We start from the raw sequence: 23,165 nt of genomic DNA, 5'->3' as shown, positions 1-23,165 counted from the left end.
AGTATCTATTTTCAAGTGAAGTGGCAATTCATAGGCTTTTTAAGTGGAGAACAGTATCAGTAATTCTTTAATTGTTCTGGCTTATGAAGCTGTTTGTTTCCCCTGTCTTTTTGTCCTCATTTTAGAGAGCAGGACGACTGTGACGACCACTGCACTAGAACAACACCCAAAAGACAAAGCATCTGTCTTTACCCAGTCCCTGGGTGCTGTGACAGCAGTGCAGCCAGGTGCACTGTACCAAACACTTGGACAAAAAGTACTTCCAGTATGATCCCAACACAGGAATAAGCTTTCTAAGTGCTTCTGCTGCCATACTTTATTCTTCAACACACCAACCCTTAAACAAGGAACACTACCCAAACAGAACACAAAATGTGCTTTGAAGGTTTTTAATGGAACTTAAAGCAAAACTTTTCTTACACAGATGTTTTTTTCTTACAGTGTAAAAAAAATGTAAAATTGTCCAAACTTACAAACTTGGAAAATTAGAGACATTTCAAGTATGCAATCAACCTCGTTTTATGAAAACAATGTATATTCAAAGTCCAAAATGTGAGTCTTTCCTGCTGTCCTGGTGGTTGATCCTCCTGTCCTCTACTGTCCAGAGGAGGCAAAGCTCAGTCCCAGGTTGTATCATATTCATTCACTGAGGAGGAAGAAAAAAACAATTCCATGAGAAGCAATTCTACCCCTCTGTAAAGATGATTTGAGAATTGCTCAGTGCCCTACCCCTGTAATGGTTAAAACCTTTGCAGAGGGGATTGGATCATTAAATCACATGAGCATTATGGCAGGCGCATAGCTGCAGCTTTGGGAAGTCTGCTACTGGTCTATGAAATCACAGGTAGGTGCCAGGAAGGAGCTGCTCTGCCAGAAACACTCAAAAGAAAACAGCTGAACCCTACTGTGGAAAAGACAGCTTAGACATAAGATAAAACAATGGTAAAAGGATTTTCAGCTTTATTCAAATACAACTCAGAAAACACCACCTGTCCAGGTCAGGATTCCAGTGACTGCACTATCTCAGCTGCAGGGCACTTGTTTATCAGGCTTGCATCACATTAGTTAATGTTTATACAACTGCTACCAAACAACATCACAGAGCTGTCTTTAAAAGAAAGCTGCCCATAAAGGGGTATCTTTCTTCATACATCTTTGTTGTTCCTCACACACACATTACTTCTGTGAGTAAAACTACATTAGTAATGTCACAACACACCTTTTATTTTTCTTAGGTTTAGAGTATTTCTCACCTGGCTTGAGTTCGAGTCCATTTCAAGGCGTGGCGTGGAGGTACAGCAACACTGGGATGGTAGAAAGTGCAGTCTGGTCTTGTACACTGTGTATTAAACCTACAATGCTAAAACCAAAAGTATTTCAGAAGAGGCTGCTCAGTGCTGGCTGCCTGAACTCCTGAACATGCTGAGCTGCACTGTGACCCTGGTATTGCTGTGTGACACATCTCACCTGCAACTGAGCCAACAGCCACCTCCAGCAGTGCAACCAGCTCAACCCAGTGAAAAAAATCCTTTTTAAGAAGTACCAACTATGAATTTCATGCTCCAAAACTGCCACTGCACTGACTGGTGGAAATTCCTTTGCTTGCAAGAGTTTACAGGGTTCAGCTTGAATTGATCTTTGCGTACAAGTTGGGAGCATGACACAGCATTACCTGAGGGGGGAGAAAAGCCAGAGTATCTGGCTAATATAGTATCTGAGCATGGGTATTTTGGCATTATTAGGGCTGGAAAGAGCACTGCATTTCCTGGCATTAGATGCAGGGACACAATTCTGTAGATGTACCCAGACTACAGACTCCTGTAGTATAAAGATTACATTAATAAATTTTAGGGTAACTGGGCAATCTTTAAAGTTTTTGTATGTTGCACCATATCTGAAGGAAGAGTCAAGAGTCTTGAGACATATTCCTTCCCAAAAGGCTCCTCTCTGCCCCCAGCATCCTGGCTGGGTATATTTTGAAGCGATATAGCTTGTTTGAAGCTCCCCAGCAGCAACTGGTAGAAAGAGAACTTAAAAGTATAATTTTCCAAATTCCTTAAGTCACTACTTTTGTGTATTCTGCTTATAAGGCAAAGTTAAAATGTGAACAGTAATAGCAAAAAGTGTAAAATCCTAGTAACATTTCCTGTCGCAAAGTAGCATGTTTTAAGTCTCTTTCTAGAAAGGAAGGAAGATAGGAGATATATCTTACTTTTGGATGGTAAAATGGACACTCCATTTTCTTACAAGCTGGAAAAAACTTGCACAGTGGACTACTGGAGGGTATGGACAGTGTGGGCAGGGGTGCTAATAGTAGAAACAAAAAGAACAGGAAATGAGTCTGGATCAGAATAAATTGCCTTTTTAAGACAGCTTTGCACAACCTTAAATGTATCAATCTTTCTGCTAGAATTTCCATTTTATAATACACCAAAATTCAGCAAGAAATATAAACAGCATTTCCCAATGCAGTTAGTAGATCCTGGAGTAAAACAAGCTATCAGGTAATCATTTAACTTGGTTCTTCAACATTACAGGACAGGAAGTACCATGGTCAAGGCAAAACTTCCAACAAATTACACAGAGATTCTGGTAGGCGGAGAATCTCAAATGTTAAATTTAGACAGCAGGAAGCCTGTTAGGGTTTCAACTGACCTGAGAAGCACAGGCACTGCACTTTCCAGGAATACAGAGGAGCTGCTGGAAATGATACAGGAGACAAGCGCAATGTACTTGGTTTCTGGCAAGGTAACAAAACTGCACTGAACTGTGACTAGGGGCTAAATGACTTCCAAAAGACCATGCAGTAAAGGCCCTGCACCTCGGCATGGTTCAAAGGCTCAGCAACACCAACCCGTATCAAACACAGCTACTGCCTTTTCCAAGTAACCTCACCCCAGAAGTCATCTCATCATTACACCAACTTCACTTCTACACTGGCATTAAAGAAAAAAATGTTCCAAGGCAGGAGCCTCTGTTTTCAGCATGTGTCACAAGCCCTTGGTACAACATGTGTCCAGTTTAAGAAAAAAATCTGAGCAAAATTGCAGTGCTGGTTAATGCCTTCAGAGAAACAGACACTTATGCAAGTCACCACTTTGGCCTTGTACAGCCTTCATTTTTCTAGTAACAGTTTTTGCAGTAACACTGGATTATTATTCTTCATCTTGCATTAAGATTTGTATGAAAATTAGGTAACTCAAGCAAAAAAAATTTTTTTTAATCCCTGTCAGTTTCTGTTTCCAAAAATACTGTTGTCCCTTTAGCACTATCATTTAAAGCTCAAAAAACAAGATGTGCTCACCTAGTTTAGGAGATGGATGGGGTGTTCGTCGACTGGCATGAGTGTAAGGACAATCTGGCTTAGTGCACTTCGCATCATATTTACAGTTTGGATGGATGAACAGACATTTATCAGCAAATTTGCAGTTAGGAAAAACTCTGAGGAAAAAGAAACTGAGTCAAAAGCTCATATTTGGAGCAAAATCCCCAAACATCTGTTGCACATGAAAGCCAGAGTATCACAGAAAGCCAGAAGTGCAGCAGGGCTGGGGCACGTCTTGGTTCCTTCCCAAGTGGGGCACAGGGTGTAGTGCACAAGCTGTGCACCCGCACACCTGCACTCAGCTGCCCTTCTTGTAGACCACCCCCCTCCATGCAGTGAACAACTGAACCACCTCACTCTCAGAACAGTTTGGTCCCAAACTCCTTGGTGCAAGCCAGGACACATCCCTTTTACTGTGCAGCAGAGTGGCAAAAGGCAATTTGAAATCAGACCTTCCCCAGAGAGAGGTGTAGTGTTCCCTAAGTAACATGATTTTTTCTGAAGACTTTTATTTTGAATTTAGTTTCACCAGATTTTATAAGATAATTCAAATGTCCAAGAAACTGAAATTACCCAATCTGATAAGAGTTACCTCAAAACAGGCACTGTTTTCCTGGACTGTTTCTGCTTATGGAAGAGAAGTCAAAGGCACAGGGCACATTCCAGAGTTCACCTTCTCTTTCAAATTTAAAACCCACAATCACAGCATTACTACATAATGATAACCTAATCCTCAAAAGCACTGTAACAGCTGGCAGAAGAAGGCCTATTCTTTTAAGATGCTAATTCCTGCATCTTCAAGCAACTCAGGAACAGCAGCCTGTACTCTAAACTAAAGCTTTCTTCTGCAAGGGTGCAGCAGCCATTCCTGTGTTCTGACACTTGGGAGAGGGGTGGAAAACAGGAGAAATAACAGTGTGGTAATCTAGCTCTGATCCTGCCCTGACAGGTTTGTGCTGCCTTGGAATATTTACTGACACAGAGCGGAAGTTTGCAGCACTGGAATGAAAATCAAAATAGCATGTCATGTGGATGAACTCTGTACTACTCACTTGCAAGGTAGTGTGGGGTGATGGTACACACATTCATCTCCATTTTTACAGGCAGGCCAGTACTTGCAGCGCTCCAGCACCTTCTCCTGCTTTTGTAGCATACTTAAGTCTTCCATTTCCACTGGATGGTAAGAAACAAGAAAAAAAATAACCCCAAGCTGGGACCTTTATGATTCTATATGCAACTTGGTGTAAACAATCTAGCATAATCAAAATCCACTGTACTTCTATTCTCTCTTAATCAAAAAAGTCATGACAATAAAAGTTTATATACATCATATTTTCTGAAGAAAATTTTCAAAACCATAAAGTGGAAAGTCATAATACTAGACTGACAGCTGCCTTTTGGAAGCTTGATCATAAAAGATCAAATTTGCACTGTTTACAAGCAAAATAAATCAGTTTTCTTTTTCAATCCAAACTGATTTAAAGATTTGGACAGACAAGGTAATGACCCCAACTGAACCTGAGTTATGACTGTTCTGCTGAGCCATGAGTTAATTCTAGACATGCTTCTTTCTCCAAGATATTTTTTACTCTAGAAAATTATTTCAAGAGGTGAAAGTTAAAAATCAATTTTTATGATAATCAGATTTATTATTATGGGGGCATATACTGAAAAAGAACCACTTCTATGTAATTTGTTAAGACACTTCAGCTACCTGAACCCAGACTCTAATCCAAAAAGTATTTTAAGAAATTCTAAGCTGAAACATTCTACACCTTCAGTACCCTTACAGGAACATGGGACTTTGACTTTCTCCTATTTAAATTGCTTATAAAACCTTATTCTCCAATTTTAGACAATTGTACATATGTTGCTTTTGTCTTATTTCCACAAATCTGCCTAAACCTTTGGCTTTTCAAAGTTTTCCAGCACTGCCTAGACTTCCTTCTCTGATACTACTGATGACACAAATTGCTCCAGCTTCATTCCGTGCTTAGCCTCATTTATGCCTTCTCCTTGCAACCCACCAAAGCCAAATAATGCCATCCTGTTGTAGGACCACATTGGCTCATACAGACCACTTCCACATGGACCTGATTGTGTGTGAGCTTCAGACCCATCCCTGCAAATTCACAGGAATCCTTAACAGAGCTAGGACTGTGCTGGTAACACTCTCCTCTACCAAACAGCTTTGGTGAGGAGTCTGAGGCTACACACAGCAAAGCATGGATTTGCATGAAAGTACTGTAACGACTGTTTCTCTGTGCTAGTAAAGTGTATGGATACACAACATTCCCTTAATCTTTAAGACAGTCTGACATGCGCAGTATTTCTGCAGCCAGGGAACTGAAAGGACATGGACTTAAAAGATCTTTTGCTATGTTGCTCTCATAATTGCATTACACATTTACAGCTGGATCCAAGCAATTTAAGGGTTCTCAGTACAGCATCAAATAGTGTTCTTTATTCAGAAATTTGGATACACTGCTACTGCAGAAAATAAAGATCCTTATTTTCTTAAGAAAGCGAAGTAAACATGAATCCAAGCATGGTCCTCAGGCATGTATTCAACAGGCCTAAGACAAAACAGTAACCTCTGTGTTTTTCATCACCATGTCAGCATTCTAAACAATTCAAACATGTGGTTCAGCAAGCAATTACCCATGTTATTAAAAAGAAATATAGAAAGAGAATATAGAAACCTTCACGTAAAATCACGCACTGCTAAGTTCTGCTTTCAGGTGCTAACCACTGGACTCTATCAACACCTTACACGAACAGGCTCCTTCTGGTGTCACAACCCTCAAGAGAAACATTAATACCATCTGACATATTTTTAAAAGTTCAAGGCATGTCACAGGTCAACCAGAAGAGCAGATTTACGGCAATGAAGATCAACTACATTTGCAAAAAACCAAAAAAAACAAAACAACAACAACAAAAAAGCCAGCAACAACAAAAACCAAAAAAAACCCCAACCCAACCAGAAAAAAAAACCCAAATCAAAACAAAAAACCCCAGACAAACAAACAAAAAAACACCAACACCTAAAAAAACCCAACCAAATTTTATCAATACTAAGATGTGTGGAGAACTACCATGTGCCATATTATTCTAATATACCAAGACAAAGGCTTCTGAAGAGATGGTCCCACTAAGCTCCCACATTTCATTTGCCTCAAGAATGATCTAATGTGAAGAATAAACACCACCACTTTGGTTTCTTAAGAATGATATATGCAGGAGGTGTAGCCATGCTCAAGCACAGCAAGGCTAGATCCTGTTGCTCAGTGTAATTACCGTCACAGTTCTCCAGCTGCCTGGTTACAATTTGCATCTGCTGTGCTCGAAGACCTTTCAGTCCTTTACCAGCACACATGTGCTGAGGAACTGGCTTTAATCCTTCCACTAGACACATATCTTCCTCTTCCTGATCAGAGAGGTATCCTGGTGGACTGGGCACGCCATCCAGTGTCACAATGAACTTGGGACTAGCAGGTTTCTCTGGCTGTGCAAGCTGGTCTCTATCAAAGAAAACATAGCAAATTTACATTTTCTGACTCAAGAGGTTTGAGTGAATATGAGCTGTGGTAGTGAGTGAAAGTAGTACAAGTTTATCAATGGGGAGTCAAGCAGTAACAGACATCCTTTTATCAATTACTGGTAATGCACCCAGTTAGCAGTTTGACTTCTAGTCTCCCTGAGGCATTAATAAGAACTACAGCCCTCAGGTACAAGTTCAGTTTGTTGCATTCTGCTCAACAGACAGATCCAAAAGCTCATTTACAAACAGGCAATCCTGTGGAATTTGCAGTTTTGAGGCAGAAAAAGAGAGCAAATAGCATTCTTGGAATTACAAACCTTTTAACACACCAAACATGTGTCTCCTCAAAATTACTGAAAAGCACGTTATGAAACGGTGGCGTAAAAGATTTTAGAACTAGGATGAGGGAATCGAAATACTGCTACTAAGAACTTTGACACTCAGCCTGACTAAAAGGTCAGACACTAATAACCTAGTGTCCTGTATCTGACACTAGTCAGCATGGATAAGAAGGAGCATTAAAACAAGGAACACACACATTTTCTCCAGCCTTTCACCATCCCATCCATTTCACCTGAGGGATTTCCTGAATGACAGGTGATTCTAAGTATTTGGAGAACTGTGGAGTTCTCATCTTAGACAAAGAGCAATGGGATAAACTTTGCTCCCCTATGAAATGAGGCTAAAAGCAACTACACTGTAGAATGCCTTTAAGAGGACAGAAACCAGAATTTTCAGACTGAAGCAGTCAGAAACTGACCTATTCACATGAAAAAATTTACCTCTCTCTTATAGCACAGTCACAGCTTTCAACTGTGATATTGCCAGGTTATCATTCTGGGTTTGTTTGCTCAGTGTTGGTTTTGTTTTCAATTAACACAGGCTGCTGAAAGCCACTCACAGAAAGGAAACACCAGCAGATTCTCAAGCACAGCAGCCCGTGTGATGAAGTTCATCATGCTGTTCAGAGTGGTTTTAACTTGTAACAGGTAGGACTATTTGTTACCTGGAACTTGGTTTGAAGCTGACATCAACTTTAAGCTTCTCCTGGTCAAACCCTCCAGTAAGGAGCCTTAAATCACTGTCCTGGCTTCACCACACTCAATACTATGTTAAAAGATGTTTCTTAAGAAATGTAATCCAAGGGTGAAACAGGTATAAAACTAAAGGCAATTCAAGCAAAATGATTACTTGACTAAGATTTCAGAAATCAGAACAGAAGAGCAGTATTTTTCAATTCCTTCTTCTTTCTTGCAAATCAAAGACACACTCAAGCTACAGTTGACCCTAGGATTATTCTCCTAGAGAAAGATTCTTGTGAGGTTTTTTGCCCCTGCTTTTTTATTTCTGCTACTCAAAGTCAGTCCATTTAGCATGATTTCACACCTCCTGACTGAACTGACAAAGCACAACTCTGACCAAATGGCTCCATCTAAACCACAAACAAGCAATTTGACTAGCAAGTGTCCTAAATGAAGTAGCTTTTCACCGTGTCTGTATCAGACGTCCTGAGTGAACTCGCACTGCCTCTGGACCCTTCCTTCCCAACTGCTGATTCTGTTGTGCCATCTCCTCTGATAACCTGGGCTTCTTCAGGATAAACGACCGAGTATCTGAGTGGACCAGAGACTCGGGGTCACAGTAATCTGCATTGGGAGAAAAATTACATAGAAAAGAGTAAAATAAGTGGCAGTTGTACTTTTAACTTATAGCATATTTCTAATATCAATTTACATGGTCATTAAGCTAATCTTACTTTGTTTTAATTTCTTCCTAGTAGTTTCCAGTAAACATTTTTACTTCCCTGTTAATTCCACAGAGGTGGATCAACAGAAGCTATAAGCCACATTAGGTCAGATCAGGAAATTTTATAAGTGGAATGGCTATTGAAAACAATACCGAAACAGCATTGAAGGGGATGCAACCCCCCTTGCCCTCCAAATCCATCATCCTCTGAACAGCTACTAATGTAATGCATTCACTCCTTAGAGATGGAGAAACTAGATAATTGTAGAAATCAGTATAATTAATTGAAAAGGAGTATCTTAACATTCACTGGCCAGTAATATTAGATTTGAAAATAAAAGACCACAGGACTTAACCCTGAGACACTTGCAAGGCATCTTCAATCATAGGATCAATCTGAAGCCGACAAGAGAGCTCCTTTTGCTCAATTCCTAAAAAAAAACAGCAATAAGAAGCACATTTTACAGCATGTTAACATGACACTGTAGAATAGAGAAATGAGACACACACTCAAATTCTTTTGATAAAAAAAATCAACAACAACAACATTCACACTTTTAACATTTTTAAAAGCCATTCTCATTATTATGAACCCTTTTCTCATTGTTTCAGGAACAGTAACATGGCAAAATCAAAGTACTGTAGGACACTACTCCTTCCCATAATCACTGCTCAGTACAAATGAAGTCTGTGGACACAGCAACTGATGAAGGCCAAGCTTCTCCTCATTTGTAGAGGAGTTGGCCATTCAGAGAACACACACAGAGGAAAGCAACTAACAAGGGACTACTTTACAGTTTTCTTAAATGAGCTGAAGCAAATCAGAGCAGCACTGTTCTACATTTGAGATATGGTTTAAAAAAATTATTTTTGCTTTCTGTAGATTTCCGAAGCAAGCTATCATTTCCATTTCAATGGCAAAAGAGTGAAAATATTTAGCACAATTATTTTCTGTGTGTTAATTCAAAGGCTGATAAAGCTTTTTCTCACATACTTTACAGATAGAATTTCAGTGACTTTAAGGTGGCAGAAAGATTCCAAATACATCTATATTAGGAATAAGCAACTGCAAAAATATTTTAAAAATAATCAATGTTTACCATTCCTTTACAATGGCCATAGGATGACGTAACAAAAATCTTACTCAAAACCAAATTTTATTCATTATTCAAATATCTAAACACTTAACAAGCATAAAATAAGTAGTTGTTATAGAAATATTTTTTCTTCTGCCTTACTTCTATGATTCCTTGTGACTAACAATCCTCCATCCTCTATAAGAAAACCATGCTGACTGCCTTTAAATATTTTGCCCTTTAGGAGATTCAAAACAGAAGTAAAAACCAAAGCTGACACAGCCTGGTATCAGCTGTCCTGTAAGAGCAAATAGAGTATTCTTATATTTAAACTGAAAAATAAAACACTATAACCATTTGTGTGGAAATCATGTGTTGAAAGAATCTTTTAATATTTCACATGCTGAAAAATTGCTCTAAAAACTCTAGAGTATCTTCACTCTCACTTAAGCATTGTGACAGAATTACTCCTACAAGATACTAAGGAAAATATGCAAAGGATGGGGAAAAGAAAAGCTATCCAAATAGAAGTGCTTATGCAAAATTATTCTTCAGTGACATGCCACAATGCTGTAACATTCTTTGCTTACTGATTAACTCCTCTGAGATTGTCTGTGTGTGTGTTTGGATACATGTATCTATCTGACAGCCATGCTTCTGAAAGCTGCATGGTCTTCAGGGCAGTTCTGTATGCAACTTCTGATGCAAACTTAAAAATTAAAAGCATTCCTTTCCTTTTCACAGCTTGTAAAATTATATCCCCTAGTATAAATTCTTAAAGAATATTATCAGATGACCTTGAATTTCTTCAACCGTCTGCTCCTTTGACTCTTCTACTTGAAGCTGAGAACTTAGAACAGGCAGTCTGTTTTGCACATGAATTACTTCTAACTGTGATTCTTCTGGGCTGATCCGAGTTCTTGGTGCAACTGGAACAGTCTGTTTCTGTGGAACTTTAAACAGAGAAACAATGGCAAATCATTTACATACTACCCAATCACACAATAGTACTGTTTTTAGATATATTGTGCTAAAATAACTCTCACAAATTCCTACACACACACACAAAAAATCCTAAGTCTGTCTCCACAAAAAGCATCTTTAGCTACCTGCAGAACTCCTACTGTTCAAGTATATTTGTGCATGTGCACAGAGCACCCTGAGTGGCACCTCGGAACACCTACTTGTAAGAAAAAACAGCATGAGAAGGATTAGAGTGACAACAGCAAAGTACTCATTCATCCACTTCTACATATAATTAATGTACTTTCTGATAGTTTTGAAATCACTTTTCATTCCATCTTTCATATAAATAATCATGGATCAGCAATATGTCTCTTCATATGATGCCAGCTACCCTTTGCTGAAGTGCTTGCAAATAGAATACAAAAAATGGCAGCAGAATCATAGAATCACTTTGGTTCAAAAAGGCCCTCTCCCTCGTTTATGTTTTCATGATTCATCACTGAACATCAATGTAACAAAACAGGACATGGTAAATCCCTCATGCATAACTGACTTGCTATTTAGCATTCTGTCTTATCTCTAAGTGCTTTCTTTAGCTTGGATTTATACAACAGAATTTGGAAATATTACAGATTAACACAAGCAAAATCAATGCTAATTACCAGTGGAATAATTGGTTGTCTTTGTAACTGATTCCTGTGCTTCAGAGATTGCTTTCAGTATTAAATTCTTATTGGCCTGTTTTGAAGGCGGCAATGAAGGTCTAAAGGAAATAAAAAAAAAAAATTAATTGTACATAGATTCCACAGCAACTCTATCCACATTAAAGACAGTTGTTTCAACAGGTTACCACAGAAATAATATTAACAGAAATCATAATCTACAATCACTTTATCGAAAACAGTTTTCAGTTAATCTGCTCTCTCAGTGGATAGAGATCTACAAAATGCTCTAAAAAATGGAAGTCTAGATGTGTGATTTCACCTCTCAAGCTGTTGTAAAACCATGCTACATATGAAAGGCACTCTCTGCCATTTATTTCTTCCCACCTCTGCCCACCGCTTATCTCTTGCTATGTTTGTGCTGGCACCAATAACTATGCAGCCATCCTGAAAAATATGATCCAGCTGCATAATTAGAATGACTCTATCAAAAACATATTATTTGCAAAAAAAAGGCTTAAATCAGACCAATGTGCCATGATATTGAAGATAAATAGTGTATTAGCTTACAATAAATCTTATACAAGCTAGCACTGTAGGTCAGTAGAACCACCTCTTCTCTAGTTTTTATGTTCTTACTCTATTGTTAAAAATCAGATACAAAAGATACTGACTCATGATACAGATACAAAAGATATTTTGACTAATGCCTGACACGTAGAGAGAATTAGGGAGCAAAAAAAAAGGAAAAACCTCTGAAGACTGTTTGAAAAGTTGAAATCACCTTAAAGAACAAGTGATAACTGGTTTGAAAATAATTCCTGAAAATAAATCAAATTGCTGAAAAATTATTTTACCACAATAAATACCTGGTCTGAAACATGTCAACATTAATGTTCTTTTGCCAGTAAGCTTCACCCAAATAATGTAACAATTCACACTCCATTGCATCTTACAAGCAATAATGAAAAGAGGTCACAAAATCAAAGGCAAAAGGGTGGCATAAACAGCCATCTCATCCACAGAGTTGTGAGATAGTACAAAAAATATTAAAATGGTTTACTAAATTTTGTCTGTCAATTTTTGAAAGTGTAAACTTCCAAAGATTTTCCCCACTTCCAAAGTTTTCATTCATTATATTACTTCTTGAAAACTCAGAGATCTTCAGTACCTTCTTTCTGGCTTTGCAGGTACAGACACACTGCTGGAGATGCTTCCTGCTCGCAATCCATAGTCTTCCTCTTCCTCTTCATCTTCTCCATCATTGCAGAACCTTTTCACTTTGACTACCGAGCTTACAACAGGCAGCCGTCTCTTCCGGGAGCTTTCCTCCTACAATGTACAGAGCAGGCAAAACAGCTCATGTAGCATAAACCACCCATCAATGAGCCAGCAAAGAAAGCACTGCAATTCCACCTGGAGCCAGGAGATGGAGAACTTCCATTCCAGTTGGACAAGTGACTGCTCTGGATAATATGAAAATCAGACACATTTACACTGAAACATCTCACTGGAAATGTAACTGTAAACAACCCAAGGAAAAAAAAAAAAAAAAGAAAAAAATCTCTCAAGTACAGAAAAATTATCCACTGCCTAAAGAAAACCAGGGTTTTCCAAAGAAATTTATAGTATTCTTCAAGACGAGTATGTTGAAAGTCTGAGAAAAGTGAAATCAGTAAAAATTATTTTCTTCCTCTGTATGAATTCTAATTTCAGATAGGTGTAAGGATTCATTTTAAGCAAGGAAACTACATAATCCAAAGGATGCTAATTTTTACACACAGTCAGAATGGTCCAGTTTACATAGTGCAAGGTCCCTGTTGTCTCTTCCAGACATTATTCGTGAAACAGTAACAGAAGAGAAGTATCACGAGACCTTTTTTGAACATTTCCAAGGAGAGATGTTCCTGACATTCATCAGTGATTTATGTACATGATGTAAATCACTACATTCTCATTTGCACTTCTCCATTCTCAAAAACTAAGGCACCAGCATGTATCTTTGTAAAGCATTCCAGATTTCCAAGCAAAATTCATTACACTTGATACAGAATTAAGTAGGGGCAAAGACAGAGAACTTTATGAGCAGTAATAAAAGCAGATGCACTTGCAATACAAGGTATGTAAAATACTTCATTACAACATTAGCAGTCATAACCATCTTCATTCCTCTCAAAAAAGGCTCTTCATTCATATGGGTAGTCTATCAGCTAGGACTACCACCCTGCCTGGCTTAGCTTGGCCTCCAAAGTACTTAGGCAGCAATCATCTTTTAGTTTGTCCTTGTCCAACATCCATCCCAAAGAATTCTTAACTGACATGGTTCTAAATAGAACAGTAGTAATAATCCTCATTATCAATGTATCTAGGCTAATAAACGGCATGACAAAAATCCTGATTTACAAGATAGTGTATGTTGCAAAGCTGGGGAATACATAGCACTTAGGGAAAATCATGCTGATTCAATGATCTTAAGATCAGAATTATAATTTCTGATTCATCATAATCAGCTCATTAATATGCTAACCTGTTAGCCCAAGTCAATATGACATGAAGATGTACATAGTAGTTAACTCTGAGATGCAGCAAGCTCTCAGATAATGATGTCAAATTATGCAATCTGGTTTTTTTTCATCCTTTGAGTGGACTCAAAGGATGAAATCTCAAACCTACTGGTACCAGCGACAGAAGTCTTTTGATTTCTCTGAGGTCAAGATTTTACTGAAGCGTACACAGCAATTTAGGTTCCTAACAAGAAGAAACTTTCACAATAGTTTAGGTTGTACCAACCTCACTGCCCACTTTATCAGCACCGAGTTTGGAGGTGGGTCTGTGACCTGCTGCTAAGCTGCCAAATGCTTCTGGATTGCACAGCTGGCCCGTTTCCAAAGACCTGCAGCCTTGTGTGTCCAACTGGCGGCTCCCCTGCAAGCTGCCCTGTTGTGACAATCTGGGCACGTGAATGCTGCCATCTGCACTCCTGACAGCTGGTGGCCGGTAGATCTCAGCCGAGGGACGAGAGGAACCGTAAGTTACAGTCACAACAGGTTTCTTCCGTGACAAAGGATTCTCCTGCACAAAGTTTAGGTCTTCATCAATTAGATCATCTGGTTCAGGTTTAATGTCAATTACAGCTTCAGAAGGTGACAATTCCCTCAAAGGCTTGACTGTAGATGTTAAGCGGGATGCAGAACCATCTTCACAAGACTGCCTGATAAAAAAAGAAATCGCCAACTATTATCTGCAAGTCAAGTCCTGGAAAATGAGAACTGTCTTTTAATCAAATACAGCAGGGAAGAATCATAATGGTATTACTGTTTATATAAATGTAACACAATGATATCTTTCAGTTTGGTTAATTAATCTAGGCCCATATGTTGCTTAAAGAACTAAGTTCTAATTTAATGTTTTTTGTACAACAAATTGCAGCTATGCTTTATTCTTCAAAAATACTTTTATCTTTCCAAGTGTCTGTACTCTTCAGAATGGCTACTACACTCACACAACTACTGATGGCTGAAGGTGTGTTAGAAAGTAGCCAGTAGCCTTACCTGGAAGCAGTGCTCCTCTGCTCCTGTGAGCTGGTTGAAACTCTGGAGTCATTTCTTTCAGTCCGAGTGCTTGTCACTGCAAGAGGAGGCAAGATATCCTCCCGCCTCCTCTCATCACTCACACATGAGCTGCTTTTGCTGGAAGGCAGGTTGCTCTCAAAGATATTAGATTCTGAAGATTTTACACTGGTTGGTTCTGTGGAGACAGGTACCTTTCACTTTTACATAAAACCACATAAAAAATTAACGAAACAGCCAAGATATTTTTGCAACTCAGACATATAACACTACACAGAAAAAATAAGCCTCCCCTTCACTCAAAATTTAATTTTCCTACTTACCAGTAGTCACAGATCGCAGCTTATCCAAAACACCATGGAGCCTAAAATAGACAGCAGACAAGGAAGGAAGCAAAAGAGAAAAAAGAGGAATAAAACACTTTAACTTACATTCAAACTAATAAAGATAGAGAGATCTATCTAGAGATAGACAGAAACTAATAATTTCTTGGAAACCCCCTGCCTTTCCACCCTTAAGACTTCACTTTCCATCAACCAGAGTATGTTTAACCTCAAAAGGGAGGCTTAAAGTACCTTGCCTCTAGTATGTCTTGCACATGCACGCAGAGTATTCATCACATCATCCACTTTTGGCATTTAGTTGGTTTACTTAATCAAAGCCAATACTATCCACCTTTCACTACAATCAATGGAGTTAAGTATCAAAAAGACTGATTCAAAAAACCTAAGTTAGAAGCCTAAAGCATAGCTTAAAATTTTACTTTGTATATGAAACTTTAATTACACAGCAGAGTTAAACATAATTGTAAGTACAAACTCAAGCAGTATATAACTCATAGTATGTAAGATTCTCAGGATTCTTCCAGCATGCTCTGTATACACCAACAATACTCTGTGAGATGTGCTGGTGAGCAAAAATAACTCAGCAAAGTACCAAATTTGCCCTTTGCCTGTGAAAAAGGCACTAAGCTGAAGGAACACAGAAAATAATGTGGCTTTATTACAATAAGGCTGCTCAAAAATAAACACATATTACAGAGAGAAGAAAGAAAAAAACCCTAACACTTAAACTCGTATCTTACTTGGAATTCAAACCTGATAATGGGCAAGTTCATAATTTTGGCTGAATATCAGAAATTAGCTAAGGGACAAGAACACATTGAAAAGAGTGCATGTGGGTATAATGAAGGCTTATACTTGTTCTTCTGTGAGCTTTCACTAGAACACTTGTCAGCTGAGCCCTGGTGATGCAGATCAATTTTCATACTGACCTCAGAATAACTGAGCTGACACTTGGTTCAGAGTAAGAAGTAGTGGCCAACTAGCAGGATTGCCAGGTTCATCACAATTGCTGTAAAACTTTTGCCAGAAGGCCCAAAAATTACCAGCTACAGAGACAAACCAAGGAAGGCAGATCTTGCTGAGTACTGTATTTAACCAACATTTAAGAACATACACATTCTGGGCTGTCTTTAGAAGAAGTAAAAGCACATAAAATTCCCAGCTGCAATGCTATGTAACACTTTTCCACCAGTCCCCTTACAGCTTATTCACAGGTTTCATCTTGTCATCTGTTCCATCCTTCTTTTAACCATTATCTACTTTGGTACCTGATAGAGCGCTCGTAACATTGAGTTTGAATTTTTATATATATGTGTGTGTGTGTGTGTACATATATATATAAATGAGAATACTGACTTAGGGTTAAAACAGTCACTATGTTTAAAATTTAAGCAGGTGTCAAAACCAGCTGGTGGTATAATATGTGCATATAGTCAACACATAATTTTAAATATAAATATATAAAATGATCTTGATTTCTTTACTGAAATTTGCTTTCTCTACATATTTCTTATTTTTTCAATAAAATTTTCATTTCATTTACAAAGCCCTGAAAGTGTTTTCTGCTACACTATTTCTTACTATATATCAGGATCCAGTCAAAACCGTAGTACAGGAGCTACATCCTCATCCACTTGTAAACTTCACTGATTTGTCTGATTCCCAAAACTACTATGAGAAAGACAACTGCATGATTTCCTGATACACTGAAACCCAAAAGCTTCAGCCAGGCAGGCAACAAAAGGCAGCAAAGAAATGCCTGTGCAGTTTTCAAAAGAGGTCCATGTTTAAATGTACTCCTCTACTATATTTTTGACAAATGCCAGGAGAAAAATGAAACCTGTGCAAGTAAAATCAAACTATATCCACACAAGTTACATTATCACCTCGAAGTCCATCAGTTTAAATAGCTAATAAAGTGAATTGTAATAGCTGGAACTATTTTTCATTTTTTGTCAGTATTTACGATTTGATAATATAGCCAACTTCTAAAATGTTTCTCTCTGCTATTCAATAACAGAAAAGCCCCTGGGAAGTAATTACATAGAAGAAATACTGGAAGTGAATGCAAACTGTCAGTATAAAGATGTCAAAGAAAGCAAACTGAAAAAGAGAAAAAATTGTGGTATTTTTCTCAGCTATACAAAACAAAATAATGTTCCTTAAAGCTCTATTAGGTAGGAGATTCAGAAATAAGATTAAATTGAAAAAATACACAGCTCTGAAAGCAACAAAATCTCTAGAGTCAAATGTCTGAAATGTGGATTTACTTACAGGTTTCTACTGTAAAACAAATTCAGTATTAGAAAATGCATGAGAAATATAATAGCTAAATTTGTCATGCAGCATGGAATAAATGAATCTACGTTGTCAGGAGCTGACAGCAGAGTTGATGTGTTGCTAACTTGTCCTGTTCACAGTAATTCTGAGGTTCTACTTTTGATTTTTGGAGTTGGATGTTGGTAATAAATAAATAGCCTGAGAGGTGGGAATACCTAAGCATTTGGTGCTAAGCCTTGTCAAAGACAGTACACAGAATTAGATCCACTGCTCATCTGCCCTGATATAGTAATTGCCATGCACAGCAACCTGAAGCACTGTTAGCATAAAGGCAAACAGATTGGTCCTTCACATCTAACTGCAGTGAACAATGCCCTCATGCTCACGGGGGCTTTTGCAGGAATAATTTTAAGTCAACATACAGCCCCCACTTATCTGACACATTATTTACAAATCTGACTGGCTTATAAACAAATATGTCCTCCAGTCCTTTGCCATCTACCGCCTCAAAAGACTAACTGCTGACAGACGAAAACTAATGTACTTATTAGACATGCAAAGTAGAAGTTTTTATTAATGCACATTACATAATGGGAAAATAACTTTTTTAAATGTCAGGTGTCACTTATAGAAAGCAGTCCTGCAGTACTGATAGGAAGTGCAACAAGTCGCTTGCAAACATACCAGACAGTAAACCTGACAGTATTGTTTCCAAGGAAAAGGGAGAGATCTTCTGTCATCTGCTCTTGACTCTTCTTATTGGCCACCATAACCATAATATAATCAGGGAGCTCTTCATCTAATAGAAAAAGAAATACGTTGCTTTAAAGTATAATAAATCATGGAAGACATAGCCAACATCTTTAAACAAGTAACCATTTTCTTTCTGTCTTACTATAAAGACTGTGCAGGCAGAGGATTAGGTAAGCAAATTAACAAGACTTCCATTTCCTCTGAGGTTCAATACAAGTCTCATTTACAAGCAAGTAATAAAAGATCATCTACTTCACAAGAGCATAAGCTGGATATCAGTTTATTTTAAAAATGGAGTAAATAGAATGGAAAGAAGGACAAAATAAAAGAAAGCCACTCTGCTGTCTATATTCTTTTTCTTGAATACTAACAAACATCTACAATATTTATCACCTCAAATATTGCCAAATACAGCACCTCATCCTTGTCAATTTCCTTTAGTTACAAAAACTAAACAAATAAATATCCATTTCTGTGCATATTGTTCATATGTGCATTGAACAAATCAAAACTGTATTAACTTCCAGATTTTCTACCAACAAAAATAAAACAAATCCCAGCAACTCAAGACTGAATTTTTACTCTGTAATGCATGCAATTTCATACACAGTGAGAAACCCATTCCCTTGCATACAAGGCACTCCCACTCCTCAGAATGCATAGGAAGGTGCTTAGGGCCCAACATTACCACATTAAGGGGTTGGGGAGTTTGGTGTTTGGCATTTCCCTTTGGCCTAGCTCTGGCCTCTGCTGAAGGACTGACTGCCACAATTGTTGCTCAAAGGCATTAGTTGTGCTTCTTAAGCACTGACTTCAATTTAGCTTAATCAAACGTCTCATGCTCTCCAATTCCACTCCATGGCATGACGTGAACATAACAATAGTAAGTGCAAACAGCTGGGAAATACCTCAAATTATGAATCTGAATCAAGGCACTAGCTGTGCTTATTGAATCAAGCTAAGACAGTACACAACACTAAAAAGACCTAAAAAATGAAAAATAGAAATCAGAATCCAAATGAAAGGAATTGCCTTTCTTCTGTATCTACGTGCACTGTAAATAAATTATCTCCCCCCTAGAGTACAAAAATACCATTCACACATTGTACCTGCACTACCACTACTCAGCTGGCCAAACATAAACCCATTCTGAGCTTAAACCTTCACATGATAAGCTCTTCAGGTGGTTCAACACATGATAAAGTAAAGAAGATATTTTAAGTACAGAGAAAAGCATAAGTTAGCACAATTACCTGTAACAGTATGATAGAAGAAGGAAAGAAATTTTCTTAGTAACTGTAGAAACTTTCTTAGTAACTTAGTTGGCTTATGCCAGCTTAAACTGCATGTGGAACTACTGCCTTTTAATAAATTTCCTAGCTGATGAATAATTAACTGACTCATCTTGCTTCAAATATATGAATATTTCCTTTGTAAGCACTTTGTAACACAACAACTAAGTTTCAAAATATCTTCTTGTAGAAGACTTTTCAAGACAAAAGAATTAGCAATTACAGAAAGAAACAAAAGCATGGTTCTTGTGCAGAGGTCAGAATGAGGGAGAACCAACTTTTTACTGAAAGAAGAAATGGAGAGTTTTTGAAAAAGATTACTTAAAAAGTTGTCCAAAATACTCTAGTCAAGAAAAGAAACCTGAAAAATCACAGAAATTTGGAAACAGTGGCTTACAAAGAAAAAAGAGGCCAAGGCAAGACAGACTTAGCAATAAAGAACACAAAGGTATTTAAAGAAGTTCAGAAGGTGAATGAGAAGAAACTGCAGACACTGTCTGCTGATCATGGGAATACAGGAAACCTGTCCTCTGAATACAGAGACAGAAGGCAAACAAAGAAAGAACAGTCACAGCTGGAATCAAATATGGCTAGCATCTTAGTATCAGAGATGAGAACAACTTTTATTTCAGAAATACAGGAGAAAGCAAGAATCAAGGACTGAGAAACTGAAACCTGGAATGATGGTAAAAACCCCAACCAAACAAACAACAAAAAATTATTTATTTAAAGACAAGCTTTGAGATGGTGAAAAAGATGATTTTACAATTAAAAAGTTCTAAACACAGTTCCTAGGCACCGAGTTCAGAATGTCATCTCATAGGCCACTCCCTTCTATGGAGCCAATACATTTTTCCATAAATACAATGCCTCCCTTGAAATAGGAAAGATGAATTTGAGCTCAAGCAAACTTTGAACTTGGCTCTGCAACTCACTGGATCACTAAATTATGCTTTCCATTACTTTTCTTCACCTGAAATCCAAGAAGCATCACAGACAACAACAATGCAGTTCCAGGACTGAGGCATTTTGTTTCCAACAGAATGCTGTGTTAAGTTACCGACTTCTACTGCTGCAGAAAACAGTATTGCACTTCTGAAGTGCCATATCCATTTCCTCCCAGGTTCAGAAAAAACAAACACAGACCACAGATGTTCACATGGCTCACCTTGACTGCCACAAACCAAAATAAAATCTCCCCCTGCCTCTAAGATTCAGATACATGTCTTTCATCATCATTAGCTCAACGTAGCTCTTTCATTTTGAAGGTTTGCCCCACATAATGTTTCTGACCTGGCCTTTCAATTTCCTATGCCACTCACTCATCTTTGTCCTCTCTCCTAATTTCAACAGATGTCTCACTCTGAATTAAAGAGCTGTTAAAAATATGCCTAAGAAAGACTGATTCCATCTCAGAGTGATCACAGCTAAACTGCTGCTGTATTTCCAAGGCTCTTATTTCATATAATGTTTCTCCTAATGCTTCAAAGAAATTTCCTTAGATATTTACATCACGGTTTGCTTCCCTTTCAAACCCCTTCCCACCATTTCTAAAGGCGAAGTCTATCAGACTGACTTCTCAGTTGTTTTCTTTTAATTCTTCATATACTGATGTTCACATACTGCTTCCTCTTATGCTTAGACTGTAATATTTTCTGAAGTATGCCTCTTTCTTTCTTACTAGTCCAGCACTTCAGGTAATTTTTCTCATGCTTAAGGCTTCTGTATGCAGCAACACAGGTAATAGTAAGTTCCATTAGCTAAGCTGGGTTTTTTCCTACATAACAAAAATGATCTAGAGAAGATTGCTGAACACATGGCAAAACTTACCAACATAAGCCCCCAGCTCCTGTAACTTTCCTTTTATAGCACCCTAAAAAATAATGAAATATTATTTAAGGGATGGATCAACAAAGTATTTCTAACTGCAAAGAGGTGGGAGGCTTAGCAAAGTTTCTCTCGTTTACTGTTTCAACACATTGGTTTAATATGTTAAACTTCTCCTATTCTCTACTGCTCAGGATAGGAACGCTCTAACAGCGAGGGGTGACAGCAGAGCAACGGAACCTCACTCTCTGTACCGTATTTCCGACAGACCAGTTCCTGGCGCTACCATCCAACCTCCAAGTCCCAGCTGTCCTTTTTTAAGCAGAGACCACCCGGACTCATAAGGTGCAAAGAAAACGAATCTAAGTTGTTTTGATAAAAGGCATTTCCCACCTCAGCAGGGAAACAGAAACCTGCCGGGATTTCCGAACTGTGACCGCCGAGTGGGAGCCGCTGGCAGGCCCTGCCGGTACTGGGGGCTCCCACCCGGCCAAGCTGCGCGCCCCCGGGCAGCCCCGGGGCCGGGCGGGCTCTGCGGGGCGACAGTGGCAGCCCCGGGACACAGACGGCACCGGGCAGCTGCCCGGCGGGGGCCAGGGGTGCCCCGACTCCACTTCCCACAAAAACGACTCTCCTGCTCCCGCCCTCCCCGGGGAGTCCCGAGGCCGAAGGACCCCGCCGCCGGCAGCTGTGACGGGGGGGGCCGGCCGGAGCCCGGTGCCTCAGCCACTGGGCCTGCCCCCACATGCGGGCCCGGCGTCCCGCCGCGGGCGGAGGGAGCGACCCGGCTGCTTCTGTCTCACCCGGATCTTGCGGCTGATCTCGGTGCCGATCTCCATGGCCGCGCCGAGCCTGCCCCGTCCCCCGCGGCCCCGGGCCCGGCTCCCACCGCCGCCCGCGCGGGTACCGAGCGCCGCTCGGGTAGAGCTCGCGGCCTCCGCCAGCACCGCCCCCTGCCGGGCGGCGGCCGCACCGCCCGCACCGCGGCGGGAGACGGGGGCGAGGGAAGGAGCGGCGGGCGGATCCACGGCTGAGCGGGCGCGGGCCGCGGGGCCTGCTCCTGACCGCCCGACACAGAGCCGGCGTAACTCCGAATGCCAGAGCCACAGCTGCGGGGTTATTTCAATATTAACGCTCTTTCTCGAGAACGACACAAATTGAATACTCTGTTATCTGTTAAAAAACAAATAAATCACGGTATAGCTATACACAAAATATTCAAGTAACTTTTAATGTCACGCTACAGCTATATGGGTTTTCTGGTGCCCACCAAAACCTCTTTATTGCCTCCTTTTCTCAGCAGGGCAGAAGAGAGAAAATATAATAAAAAGCCTCATGTGTTGAGAACAAAAACAGGAGGCCTCACTCATTTATTACAGTCATGGACAAAACAGAGTTGGGGAAATTAGTTTAATTGATTGTTCAGAGTAGTATAATGAGAAACAAACCAAAATCGTAAAACAGCTTCCCTGCACCACTTCCTTCTTCCTGGGTTTAATTTTATTCCTGATTCCCTACCTGTCTCTCCCCCACCACCAGGGAACAGGAACGGGGGTTACGATCAGTTCATCATCATTTTCTGGCACTGTTTCCTTCTCCCCTGCTCCCAGCAGAAGCAGCCTGCCACACAGACACATACTCACTGCTGCAGTGTGAAACCTTTTCATGGGCTGCAGCTCCTCGCAAAATGCCTGGCCGCGGATCCCTTCCACGGGGTACAGTCAGTCCTTCAGGAACAGGCGGGTCCCCCACAGGGTCACTGCTCCTGGCAGCAAACCTGC

General features: G+C 39.5%; 1 protein-coding gene across 5 annotated transcripts; it reads right to left on the bottom strand.

Moving 5' to 3' along the window:
• Positions 1 to 375: 375 nt before the first annotated feature.
• On the bottom strand, positions 376 to 22,490 carry ZC3H14 (zinc finger CCCH-type containing 14). Of its 5 annotated transcripts, none has more exons than XM_041472027.1 (18): positions 22,188 to 22,484; positions 21,388 to 21,430; positions 18,197 to 18,311; positions 15,212 to 15,252; positions 14,871 to 15,066; positions 14,110 to 14,530; positions 12,491 to 12,651; positions 11,320 to 11,420; positions 10,489 to 10,644; positions 8,972 to 9,046; positions 8,359 to 8,515; positions 6,626 to 6,849; positions 4,378 to 4,498; positions 3,305 to 3,441; positions 2,656 to 2,700; positions 2,213 to 2,307; positions 1,254 to 1,360; positions 376 to 646 (listed from the first exon to the last, which is right to left on the bottom strand). In XM_041472027.1, exons 1-18 carry the CDS (start codon positions 22,221 to 22,223, stop codon positions 640 to 642), a joined length of 2,238 nt encoding a protein of 745 aa, XP_041327961.1. In that variant the 5' UTR covers positions 22,224 to 22,484; the 3' UTR covers positions 376 to 639. The 5 variants fall into 5 exon arrangements, with proteins under 5 accessions (XP_041327961.1, XP_041327962.1, XP_041327966.1 ...); XM_041472028.1 differs by having other exon boundaries at positions 2,656 to 2,697; XM_041472032.1 differs by lacking the exon at positions 21,388 to 21,430 and having other exon boundaries at positions 22,188 to 22,483.
• Between the last annotated feature and the right edge of the window lie 675 nt (positions 22,491 to 23,165).

This window comes from Pyrgilauda ruficollis, unplaced genomic scaffold (genome assembly GCF_017590135.1).
Source record: "Pyrgilauda ruficollis isolate IOZ18807 unplaced genomic scaffold, ASM1759013v1 scaffold28, whole genome shotgun sequence".
NCBI lineage: Eukaryota > Metazoa > Chordata > Aves > Passeriformes > Passeridae > Pyrgilauda > Pyrgilauda ruficollis.
This window is presented reverse-complemented; position numbering and strand designations above follow the sequence as displayed.

Excerpts from the sequence above, each read along its gene's own strand:
- ZC3H14 (XM_041472027.1), bottom strand. The coding sequence starts at position 22,223 with ATGGAGATCGGCACCGAGATCAGCCGCAAGATCCGG. Across the intron at positions 12,652-14,109 it reads CTGATAAAGTGGGCAGTGAG|GAGGAAAGCTCCCGGAAGAG; the intron begins GTTGGTACAACC and ends TGTACATTGTAG. Across the intron at positions 4,499-6,625 it reads GCAGCTGGAGAACTGTGACG|TGGAAATGGAAGACTTAAGT; the intron begins GTAATTACACTG and ends CTTACCATCCAG.